A 12,757-nucleotide genomic window follows, 5' to 3' on the forward strand; every position below is an offset into this window, starting at 1 on the left:
ACCCTGTGATTTTTTTTCAATTCGTGCAGCATTTTTTGTTTATTTGTTTTAGATATTTTTTTAAGTTTTAACAAACTAATATAGTTAGTCAGAGGTTTGGAGTTGCTGTTTTTAACACAGTTCTTCCTTGTGATTTTGTTTGTTTAACTTTATCAAAATATATTATTTCTCTCTAAAATATATATACACACACACATATATAACTGCCTGTTTGGTTCAGAAATATTTATTGTGCATTTCTCACTTTGTTTTTCTTTATAGGAACAGCAGGTGCAGCCAGTTCCTTTATCTCCATGTCACAGTGCTGTGTTAGAGCTGTTAGTGCTTACAATATGAAGAACTGTTCAGGATGGTGGTGTCGGTTTAAAGTTAAACTTCAGCGTTCGTGGGCAGAGACTAAAATTACCCTTTATAAGTTTTATCTGTGGGTTAAAAGGTTTTCTTTGCCAAGATGGGTTAAGAAATGTTTGTGTATTGTATAATTTCATGTTTAAATGTTATAAAAGTAACTGCACAGCACAGGAATAATAGTATTATTGAATGTAAATTTAAAAATAAATTGCAGTTATAGTAAAGTACTGAATTTACTAACAAGCTTCCTTTTGTATATTTTGTTATAAATAGATATTTTAATAAAAAAATAAATCATTTCAACATTATTCATAATTATGTAATTTTTAGAAATAATGGCTATTTGTACTTTGAAGGTTCATTTTTTATGTATTATGAATTAAAGAATCTCAAGGTAGCTTTCATAAATTGCACTTTAAAAGTTAAGATGTGAATTTGTTTTGCAACTGCACTAATATAATTACCATTTGAAAGAAAAGGTTTAAGTTATTATAAGATGTTTATTTCTGAAAATTGATTAACTTTCAGCATTGTTATAGGAAGCATTAAATGATAAACCAAAGGTTTGCTACATTTTTTGCATGAAACTCAAACAGATTGTTTTCTTGAAGGTGAATTTTATGTTGACAGTATTTAATTTTCAGTAGACAAAGAAATGAACTTTTAGTGTTTTATATATCTATTTTCAAAAGCTTTGTTTAATTGTGAATATAGCATTGTTTGCTCAATAAATGTTGTAAATGTTTCAGTAACTACTTGTGTAAAAGTTAAATCATCTGATATTTTTCATTTAGAACCTAAAAGTATAAAATCATTGTGCTGTTATCATGTGATGCAATGTAATTTGTAGAAAACATGCACGACTAAAAATAAATTAATAACAAAGTTTTATTTATTTAACTACTATAAATATATTCACTAGATATATATACATTAAATATTTCAGTTATCAAATTGTAATGTTCACTTAGATAAAATACATCTAAAACACTTTAAGCAATAACAGGCTCACTACAATGAAAAACTAATTAAAAGATTTAATAAACCATGAAATTAAAAAGGGTAACAATTTTCATTTGCAAAATTTTCAATCATGAAAAAGGTGGCCTTGAGAACCTATAATTAATGCCATTGTTTACTCACAAAAGGTTGTTCATTTAATATTGGTAGAAATAACTTCATTTTTACTGTTTTATTATAAATGAAAATTTACTCTTTAGGTTTTGTTAATTTTTGATGCAAAATTGTACTTTATGTACTAGAATAAATAAAAAAATTATTTTTAGATTGTTTGTAATTTGAATTTCATTATTCATATAACATCAAAGATATGCTATTAACCCAGTATATGCTTCTTTGGATTTAGATCCAGCTCTCAGGACCATGCTTTTCTTTGATCACCATTATTTTGTCAATGACTTCACCACCCTTTAAAAAATATAAAAAGTCCATAACTAAATGGAAAGCCTTTTATCAACAAACTGAATTTTATGCTTAAATACAAAAAATATCAACATCACTTTTTCTAAATATAATTTTCTGTAAAGACTTATAAACGTTAAATTCGAAAAATCCAATCATTTAAGAATAAATATATCTAGGCCAATTCTTGTAGACAGAATAGTGACACTATTTCTCTGTTCATTGAAAACCTACTCTTTATTTCCTTTAACTTTCAGAAAATATACTTAAAAGGACATTGATAATGACTTAGCTTCACTTTGCTGTTACGTTTTAGAGAAAAAAACTAAGTTAACAAAGTATTAATGTAATTCTTTAAAACTATCAATTAACACTTAAACTTATCTTATCTACGTAGGTGGTTTATCTAGATGTGATATTAGCTGATACGTTGAAAATAAAACAAACCTTGTCATCTGACACTTGCTCTAGGTACAAATGGGTATTGTTGATGACTTTCATACGAGTGTAACCGTAGTCTGCATTTCTTAAAGCACTCCAAGATGGTGGATTAGCTACAAAAGGGTCATGGCGTTCTTGACAACCCTGCATAAAATTATAAAGTTTAAATATTTGCAAGAGGTAATCTTGTGAAAAGTACATTAATCTCTACATAATATGTAGAGCAAACAAAGGATATGGGAAATGACTGTGGCATAGTTGATTTTAGAAACAATAAATCATTAAGCCTTGTAGAAGGGTTTAGTTAAAAAAAAAACATTACGCTCTAACATGGAAATTTTGAAGAAATATTGTTAAGGAGAATTATTTGATGCAAGTTTATAATTGTTTCAAATAAATCCTATTTTGTGACTAATTTCCACGTTTAATAGTTGATTTACGGTAACCAGAAAATTTCTGTCACTATTCATCGGTTGAACTTTTCAGTTAACGATTAATAATAGCTCTTCAATCATTGTCAAATCAACTTTTTTATTTTTTGATGAGAATACACAAATTTGTAAAAAAAAATTTTGTGAAAGAGACACTCGAAAATTAAATATTCTGATTGTCTTAAATTAATAAACAAAACTTTAATAGCTAATTAAAGGGGCTATTATAATTAATTTAAATAGAAAATTTAATTAAACAGAAAAGAAAAATAGTAACATAAGCAACAAGAAATATGAACAAGTGAACTTACAAAAGCAGTGTTATTTCTCTGATGAAGTTAATCTTATAGTTTACATTGTGTGTTCACAATGTTTGACGTAGAATTATATGATGAAAGTCAACTTACAGCTGATCCAGTGATGATATGAACTGGTGCCTTAGGATTGGTGTAAGGCTCCGAAACGCTTCCGTTGTAAACCTGCCAATTAACATTTTATGTTCATTTTGATAAAAATTATTGTTTGTGACTGGCTATAATATTTTGGTTGAAAATCATAAAGTGTGTTTGGGTTTTGGAAGCCTTTCTAGAGGGCAATGAGGATTTTATGGTGTATAATTTATTATATATACGGCCTTAGATATTTTAAAATATTTTATGTTGTTACCACACTGTTATGTCTAAAGCATTTACAAATAGTTGATTTACAAAATATTTTCGTTACAGATTCTCGGTGGCTCAATGGTGAAAGCTTATAATGCAAACAATACAGTACCCACGGTGGACAGAGAACATTGCGCTTAGCAACAGACATTTTGTTAACAGTTTCCCCAGATAAATGAAGCTGGCCATTGCACATTTGGTTAGTTCCAAACTTCTCATAATCAGGTAAACATAACTTAGAAACATTACTTAGTTTTTATCTGGTGTCTTTGTTTAGTTTGTTTTGAATTTTCGCGCAAAGCTACACAAGGGCTATCTGCGCTAGCCGTCCCTAATTTAGCAGTGTAAGACTAGAGGGAAGGTAGCTAGTCATCACCACCCACCGTCAATTCGTAGGCTAGTCTTTCACCAACGAATAGTGGGATTGACAGTCACATTATAATGCCCCCACGGCTGAAAAAGCGAGCATGTTTGGTGTCACGGAGATTCGAACCCATGACCCTCAGATTACGTGTCGAGTGCCTTAACTACCTGGCCATGCTGGGCCTTATCTGGTGTCAATCAACAGAAGAGGCGTGAAACGTTTGTCAGAATTAATATATTGGTATGTAACCAGCGAGTTCTGAAATTTAATTTACTAAAACGCATTCATTATTATTTTGGCCGGGCATGCCCAAGTGGTTAAGGAACTCAATTTGTAACTTGAGGGTCGCGGGTTCGAATCCCCGTCACACCAAGCATGCTCACCCTTTCAGCCGTGGGAGCGTTATAATTTTACGGTCAATCCCATTATTCGTTGGTAAAAGAACAGCCCAAAAGTTAACGATGGGTGGTGATGACTAGCGGCCTTCCCTCTAGTCTTAAAATGCTAAATTAGGGACAGCTAGCACAGATAGCCCTCGAGTAGCTTTGCGTGAAATTCAAACCAAACCAATATTTATTATATATAAATTTTATAAAATGCATGCCGTTCTTGAATTATTTTAAACATTCAATTAATAGTCTTGAATAACAATTTAGTTTGTTTTTAATTTCCCGCTAAGACTATATGAGGGCTATCTGCGCTAGCCATCCCTAGTTTAGGGATGAAAGACCAAAGGGAAGGCAGGTAATCATCACCACCAACTACCAGTTCTTGGATTACTCTTTTACCAGCAAATAGCGGAACTGACCGTTACATATAATTCTCCCACAGCTCAAAGGGCGAACATGTTTTGGTGTGACGGGAATTCGAATCCATTGCTAGTGGAGTGCCCTAACCACCTGGTCATTTGAACACATTAAACTCGTGTAAGAAACTTGTCAGATGTTGGAGATTGTTTAAGTTCACCGGTTGTCAATTAAAGACTTTTACATAAACTTCCTTTTAGTATTGGCCCGGCATGGCCAAGCGCGTTAAGGCGTGCGACTCGTAATCTGAGGGTCGCGAGTTCACATCCCCGTCGCGCCAAACGTGCTCGCCCTTTCAGCCGTGGGGGCGTTATAATGTGACGGTTAATCCCACTATTCGTTGGTAAAAGAGTAGCCCAAGAGTTGGCGGTGGGTGGTGATGATTAGCTGCCTTCCCTCTAGCCTTACACTACTAAATTAGGGACGGCTAGCACAGATAGCCCTCGAGTAGCTTTGTGCGAAATTCAAAAACAAACAAATCCTTTTAGTCTCAATATTTACTCTGTCGATGTTAGGCTAAGAATTCTTCTACAATAGGTGTATGTGACTTGTTGGCGATAAATTCAAAAATCAACGAACAGCAGTCAGTACTTGTTTTCAAAATAAGATATATATATATATGTATATTCGGAACTAGGTAAACATATGTACAACTTCTTTACACTATAGAGATCATGGATATACCATAAAACTATATAGTTATCTTCTTCTTGTGAAAAGCCCACATAGGCCTATTCCGTTTCTTTAAAATTTCAATTGACAGTCCAAACTACCTTCCTTTATTTATTTCGCACTAAATACTATTTTGTATATAATTCACTTACAGTTTTGACGCGATTTATTGCAGTTGTAAAATGCTCTTCCCAACGTTCTCGTACTTTAGATATTGCCCCCTCAGTGGTATGTCTGAGGACTTATACTACATGAAACTGGGTTTCGATATTCGTAGTGAGCAGAACACAGAAAACCTTTAGTGCAGCTTTGTGCTTAATATCAAACTTTAGATATCGTCTGCTCCTTTTGTCAAAGTGCATTCAAGTTGGTTCAATTTCTTTAGAATTCGCTTTGACGAAATAAACTATACTTCTTGTCTGTTTTAAAACTTTGTTTCCTCTAACATATTAGATGTGAGGCCTATTATTTCGACAGCAGTTAACTTCACGCCAAATTTTTCCTTGATCGTGACACAACTCTTTTTTTTATTGTCTTTGTTCGTCTGCTGTTTCCCGCTCATATTATTCATACCTTAATTACTAAATCATCTCGCTATATTCTTTACATCAATGAGTTACAAACATAACTTCCACTAATTGTCTGCTTTTTTACTTTTTTTATAATGAAAAAGTCATACATTTTCATTCACTAAATAATAACCTTTACACGAAACAATCTTTTATATCATGACAGAACTCAACCTCACGTTTTTAACAGTATGTATCTGTGTGGTCCTGATACGTTTCTTTTCATTCTTGTGCACCGGCAACATACGTTTTCGTGGGTACTAATTTTAGCTCTATATATTTAACATATTCAAATATACACTCCTACGCTAAAAATCACTATTGTATGTACTCAGACTGGCTTAACAATACTTTAAATTTATTTTGTAAGTAATATCGAGAGATAACCTTAATGTTAAAAATATTCTATAATGTAAATAGCTCAATGCACTGTATGTAAAATATCAAACTTATAATAATGAACGCGGTTGATAAAACACAAAACATTTAATTTACAGGGTTCGAACGTTTTGGAATACACTCGTTCCTTCTTCATGAATCAAAATCTGAAAATAGCGTTACAAAAATGATTGTTAAACAAAAACTATAATTTCTCAATCATTAGTTTACTTAGTTATTAAAAGAAGTTGTAAACGATATAATAAAACAGAGAATTGTAGATGTTGCACAATAATTCAGCTTTAAGTGTGTACGTTTAGAATAATTTGAGATTTAAAGAGTTTTATGAGTCGCTAAGAGTCGGGCGGCTTTTAGCTATGAATAAACTTTCTTTAATGTTGGGTTCAAGTTTTAGCCCCAACTTCTTGAAATGTCATCTGCTTATGTCATTGGTAAACAGAATTTTTAATCTTTGTTCAAATTATTATATTTTACACTAACAAATTACCCTTCTTCATAAAAATATGTTAGATAATAGCTATACAGTTGATTTTCTAACGAAGATTGCAAGCAATTTCTTAAAAACAAAGTTCAAACTCAGCTAATGTCCACACTGTCCACAAATTTCCTCTCATTTTATGGGTTCATAATCCTTACTAATTTAAAAAGATCTCTCCTTAATTAAAAAAAACTACCCACAGTTTCAGCTCAGACTAATATATAGGCCAATCCCCTGTATCAAAAAAGTTATTTCAATAAAAAAACGTTTGAAGATAAATTACCTAAACTTCTAGGTCTACTGTCATGGCTTATGTATAAATATACGTCTAGTAACTGTAAGATCACTTGCACTGGCAAAACAGAACTTCTTTAAAAACAATTAGAAATATCTTACAAGACCGACCGTCCACTACTTAAATCCAGCAACTCATCCATTCATTAACATTCTAAACCACGGGTCATAATATTTCATATAACGATTTCTCCGTCATTACCGCAGGATATTCTGACCTTGAATACTACATTAAGGAAAGTATACCCACAGCTAAAGACCGCCCAACTTGCAAAGCTCTTTAAATTTAAAATTAGTCTAAATTTACACACTTAAAACTTATAAGTAAAATATTTTGCGTTTTATCAACCGTTTTTATCTTCATTATAAGACTTTAGTTTTCCCGTTATGATCTAAACGGATAATACCAACACACTATTCTCCTATAGAATAATTACAAATACTATTGATTAGTTTGTTTTTGCATGTTTTTGGCTCCTTACAAATTCTATTTTCAAAGCCAATTCGTGATACTTTTAATAAAATATCGCACACGTGATTTCAAATATCATTCCTGATTAATTTTCGTAACCAAGAGAATGTTGTAAATGGGTCTTTACTGTATAGAAACACCCTTAAAATTAAGTGGCTAGGTATGAAATGACCCATCATATAACTGGCTGTTTGGCAGGTGGTTATTAATATTTTGCTATTTAAAAAAAAAAAAAAACAGTATAATTACAATCAACGTAACAGAAGGCTAAAACTCTTTACAAAGATTGGCAGAAATCCTTGTACATGAAAACAGTGTTTCTCTATGTAAAAATCGGCCCGGCATGGCCTAGCGCGTAAGGCGTGCGACTCGTAATCCGAGGGTCGCGGGTTCGCGCCCCCGTCGCGCTAAACATGCTCGCCCTCCCAGCCGTGGGGGTGTATAATGTGACGGTCAATCCCACTATTCGTTGGTAAAAGAGTAGCCCAAGAGTTGGCGGTGGGTGGTGATGACTAGCTGCCTTCCCTCTAGTCTTACACTGCTAAATTAGGGACGGCTAGCACAGATAGCCCTCGAGTAGCTTTGTGCGAAATTCCAAAAACAAACAAACAATGTAAAATCACCTAATGTTATTGTTAAAGGAATGAGAGACAAGGATTACGAACAAAGGCTCTTCTCCGAGGAGAACTGCTCATGCAACAGCATTTACATTTGTTTTCATATCGTTGTTACAAAATTACCAGCCAGAGTAATGCTGACACAAAGGAACTCGACACTTTAAAATAACCAAATTGCCTGTTTAACAGTTCAAGTCAGGGAGCAAGAAAACATGTCAAAACAAATGCTGAAAACAATTGCGACACGATGATCGCTGAAGGCTATGATTCAAAGCTTTACAGAAAGTTCATTACCAGAAAAAAAAAATCCACAAAACCTCGTTACATTTTATTGAAGAATAGTTACTAATAGGCACATTAAAAAAATTACGGTGACAGATCCAAGGTAAAGTACAATAGAATATTCGTATCTTAAAGATTTGTGTTTGTTTTTTTATAGCAAAGCCACATTAGGCTATCTGCTGAGCCCACCGAGGGGAATTATTTTAGAGATATGAAAGTGAATACATTAGTCTGACATGTATAGTGAGGAAGTCGATGTTGTACGTAAGGTTAGTTAACTGAAACATTTACCGATTGGTTTCTTTAAACAAAAACATCAACGAAGAATGTCACAACGAACAACGTGAATACTTTCGTTTCTTCCACTCGCTTGTTGAAATTCATTGAAATGTGTGCTCACACAGATTTCAATATACATTAAACAAAAATATAGATACGATGAACAAGGATATATAGGTCATTCCATAGCTAACACGTCACAACTATTTGATTTTAGGATGGTATTCATGAAATGGAAATTGGTCCTTTATTTGAATTCATTTCATGATCTTTGTAATCTGGTTATTTGAAGTACACAACGTTTTTAAGGACTATAATTATTAGAAGAGGATGAGTGGTTGGAGTGAATGGATAATTCATTTGATATATTTTCACCCTCAAGAGGACTCTTGGAATTGTAATATTCATATCTGTCTCTATGCGCATATTTATATAATGAGTATATAGTACTTTTCTCTGACAACATGACAGCTATGCGAAGATAGATAGTCTGGGAACTACAAAATTGTTTTTTTTTCTTTGTATTTTGAGTTACTGAAGATGCAGTATTCCCAAACAAATGCTGCTAAGCGTGTCAGAATACAAGTATAAGATATATATATATATAAACTGTATATTAGAACTTTATTTATCTATGTTAAAACAGTCACAGTTTCTTTTGTAATGTCATGAAAAGTATATAACAAGAAATTTTGCATCTTAAATATTGCAAGTCGTAATTAACTTTTTAAATTAAATCTCTTCATACTATATATCTGATTATACACTGCTTATTTTACACCAATGTCATGCAGAATTTAGAAATGTGATTACCAATAAATTATTATCCGATTATGTTTTCTGAACTTCTTTTAAAAACGACACGTTTTAACTTTTTCTTCGTCGCTATACAACTGTTAATTAATCGCCACGTAGGGACAAACATATACTGTTCGAGAGTATTTTTGTATGTTACAGTAAAAGTATAATAGATCCAAAAATATCTTTCTACAATTACTGTAAAATAGAACTAAAGTAATACAATAGCAATTTGCTGTTATTGAAGTGTCCTGTCCTGGAAGTAATTTGTTTGTAAAACTTTTACTCAGTCACTGATGATAAATTTTAGTTCTAACATAATAATCCACAAGCTTTAGATTAGATAAGATGAATATATGATAAATTTTCTTTGAATCAAAATTTTGATGTTCTTATAATAATAAAACATACCTTTCTGTCATAAACTGGCCAAAGTCTTTCATAAACATGTTCATGGGCCCAAAGCTCTATATCAACGCCGTACTTATAGAAAAGGTCTTCAAGTCCAAATGCATGAACAATTGGAATTCCTTTACGAATCTAGAATAGAAATTACAAATCTTAAAATAATAGCTGATTATTTAATTACAAATTATTGGTAGCTTAACGTCAAAAGACTTAGTTCATGATCCATCTGATGAAGGAAAATCATTAAAACAATCCTATCCTAATATAACCTCACCATTATTAATTTTGTTAGGATATATGCAAACATTTTCGAAAGCCTGATACAAAAGCATTTGATGATGCAAAAAAAAAGTTATGCGTCATAACTGGTAAAACAAAAAAGAGTACACCCAGCAGTTTTGAAAATTCCTAGGTTAATCAAGATATTTTTCTGTTTGAAAAAATACTGCAAAGAATTTTCAAAAATGCTACTTAGAGTACCTTAATAGTTTTTATAAATATTAACACAACATTTTGTAGATTGCTGAATGATTTCGTACAACTATACACTTTTCTGAGAATATTTACACATATTATATTAACAAAATTAACGAAAAACTAATGTCTAAAAATAATCAAAAATTAAAATCTTTAAATTATAAGTTTTCTTGTGATTGTAACAAACAAACGAAGTTCAGATAACTTAGAAGAACTTTCTGATTTTTTCATAAAGATATATTGAAGCTTTAGTAATATCTTACTCTCAATAATTCTGTCGAAATCATAATTTGTAAAATAACTTATTTTAAAAGTAACTAAATCAAGTTATTTAATTCTATAAATATCAATTCCTAATAAATATGAGAATAAAAATATTTTCCTCGATATATAGATATATATCAAAATATATTTGGTCATGATATAAAATACTCTTTTGTGTAGATATTATTGACTCATTTATTTGGAGAGTGAATATTTCATGATTATTTAGTGTTATTCCTAATATGAGAGTTAAGAGTAATTACTTTAAAGAAAATATTGTGTTAATTTTATTTATGCAAATCGATGAGAGTCGTACGCTGTGTTTATAATAATTGATGTAAAGATTATAGAACGTCGTGTGAAACTTATTAATGCCTAGGATACAAAGCAGACGATTAGTAATAAATATATAATAATGTGAGATCAGCTACAAAAGTAGACAGACAAAGACAGAGCAGAAGAAAAACAAAGTAATGATTAAGAGATGTTCGACAGAGAAGGAAGACCTAACGGTTGATATATATTAGAGTGAGCCTAATGGTGTTGAAAGAGATAAGACGAATAGTTTATTTTGCCAAATAGATTTATAAAGCAATTAAAATATCTGCGTGGAATTTGAGAAAACGTAGAAGTTTACTAGAAGTAGACCTAAATACAAGAAAGAAGAACGACGATTTTAGAAGTATAGGGTATAGCCATAGTAACTCAACGAAACGTAAGTAAACTATGCTTGGAGAGTTTGGCGATAGTAACAGAGAAAATTAGTTTGACTTGTCAACAGAAATTCTAAAGCAACTGAATAAGCCTAAATGGACGTTTGACAAGAATAAGATAACTATATAGTGTTTATGATACGCCTATGATGATCTACAGTGTAAATCATTTGTTGTACAAATGTTTAAATAGTTCCGAATATATATTATTTTGAAAATTAGTTTATTTCCAAGTTACCACCAACAAGTCACAGACACCTACTATACAAAAATCCTAAGTCCAAAAACAACAACACACTATATATTTATGCCATATACGCAATGGTAAACCGCGATAGAAGTAAAAGTGAAGAGAGGTAATAAGTTGGTCCATATACATTCTATTGTAGTAACAGTACAAATACTGTACAATTACCCTATATAACCACGTTAAGTGATTTTGATAAATGGGTTAGAAGAGAAGAATCCTAAGCCTAACAACACAGTATAAAGTAATATTTTAGTGATATATTATAAATTTTCCCTCCAGGGGTATTATAAACAAAAACTCTTGGATGTAGTTCAAGAAACGAAATTCAGTATTGGTTTTAATACAGTTAATAATATTTTCAGTTGTTTTTTTAATCACTGAATTTTAATATTATGTATTTAAATATCAACTCAATTAGAAAGGTTTTGCCTTTTAATCTGAATTTAAGTTACTATACCTAACTCGATATCCTAACAATTTATTTAACTATTGCTGAATAGTAAGTACACATTTAAATAATAATTTGTAGAAGATATAATGGGAAATTATTTGACTCCTTTAGAGCAATCCCAAGATCCTAATGAATATTAAGTAGATAAAGGTACACACTTTTTTAGACACTATTTTTCATAAGTAACAATATTTAAAAATTTTACTAGAGCACATATTGTAAATCTAAACTGCTTGGAAAAAACTATCTTCTGTAATTTTATATTTTACGTACAATGCTTTCCTTATGAGTACAGTCATCACCGTCGTCTGAACTACAATACATTGGACGATGCCCCATCGTGATTATCCAAGGCCTTTGTGCACGGTTCTCTGGTTTACTGGCTTCCTGTTACCAGAAAACATAATAACGTGTATATTTATGTATGAACATAGGATACGATTTACAGTTTCTGTTTATTAACTTGCAGATGCAGACGTATTTGTTTCAGCAGTTACACGTTTATTAACTTGTTTCAAAAGAGTTCATAACCAAGCGAAGGAGTTCCATAACAAAATAGTCGGAAAAAATCGTTATGATACACAAATTGTCACATATAAAAGATATTAATGAAAGAAATATTTTGGACTAATTTTTCATGTTATCGCGTGTTTAGATCAGTCAACTGTAAAGAAGCGGGATTAGTGAACTGTGAATCGTATTACTTTTCCTCCAATAAATAACTGAATATATTGAACATATTTGTTCATTTTTTTATCCATACCAGCAAGCTATGTAAAAATTTTCAATCGCTGTCAGTGGCTGTTGTATCACACACACAGACACACACACGTATATATACTTTCAATATAATACAA

At 31.4% G+C, this 12,757-nt stretch overlaps 2 protein-coding genes across 4 annotated transcripts in view; one reads left to right on the plus strand and one right to left on the minus strand.

Annotated features, from left to right (window-relative positions):
* Adck1 (aarF domain containing kinase 1) overlaps positions 1-1,636 on the plus strand; it is a 40,389-nt gene extending 38,753 nt beyond the window's left edge. For 2 of the 3 annotated variants that reach the window (XM_076503559.1, XM_076503560.1), the window contains exon 11: positions 262-1,636. In XM_076503559.1, coding sequence (XP_076359674.1) covers positions 262-482 — 221 coding nt within the window. In that variant the 3' untranslated portion in view covers positions 483-1,636. The remainder of the gene's footprint in view (positions 1-261) is intronic. The other variant, XR_013028790.1, reaches the window with a different exon arrangement.
* Positions 1,222-12,757, minus strand: part of LOC143252027 (acid phosphatase type 7) — a 52,787-nt gene continuing 41,251 nt past the window's right edge. Inside the window, exons 8-12 of the mRNA XM_076503562.1 lie at positions 12,174-12,287; positions 9,749-9,877; positions 3,053-3,124; positions 2,221-2,358; positions 1,222-1,779 (exon numbers count right to left, since the gene is read on the minus strand). Coding sequence (XP_076359677.1) covers positions 1,714-1,779; positions 2,221-2,358; positions 3,053-3,124; positions 9,749-9,877; positions 12,174-12,287 — 519 coding nt within the window. The 3' untranslated portion in view covers positions 1,222-1,713. The remainder of the gene's footprint in view (positions 1,780-2,220; positions 2,359-3,052; positions 3,125-9,748; positions 9,878-12,173; positions 12,288-12,757) is intronic.

Source organism: Tachypleus tridentatus, chromosome 6 (assembly GCF_004210375.1).
Source record: "Tachypleus tridentatus isolate NWPU-2018 chromosome 6, ASM421037v1, whole genome shotgun sequence".
NCBI lineage: Eukaryota > Metazoa > Arthropoda > Merostomata > Xiphosura > Limulidae > Tachypleus > Tachypleus tridentatus.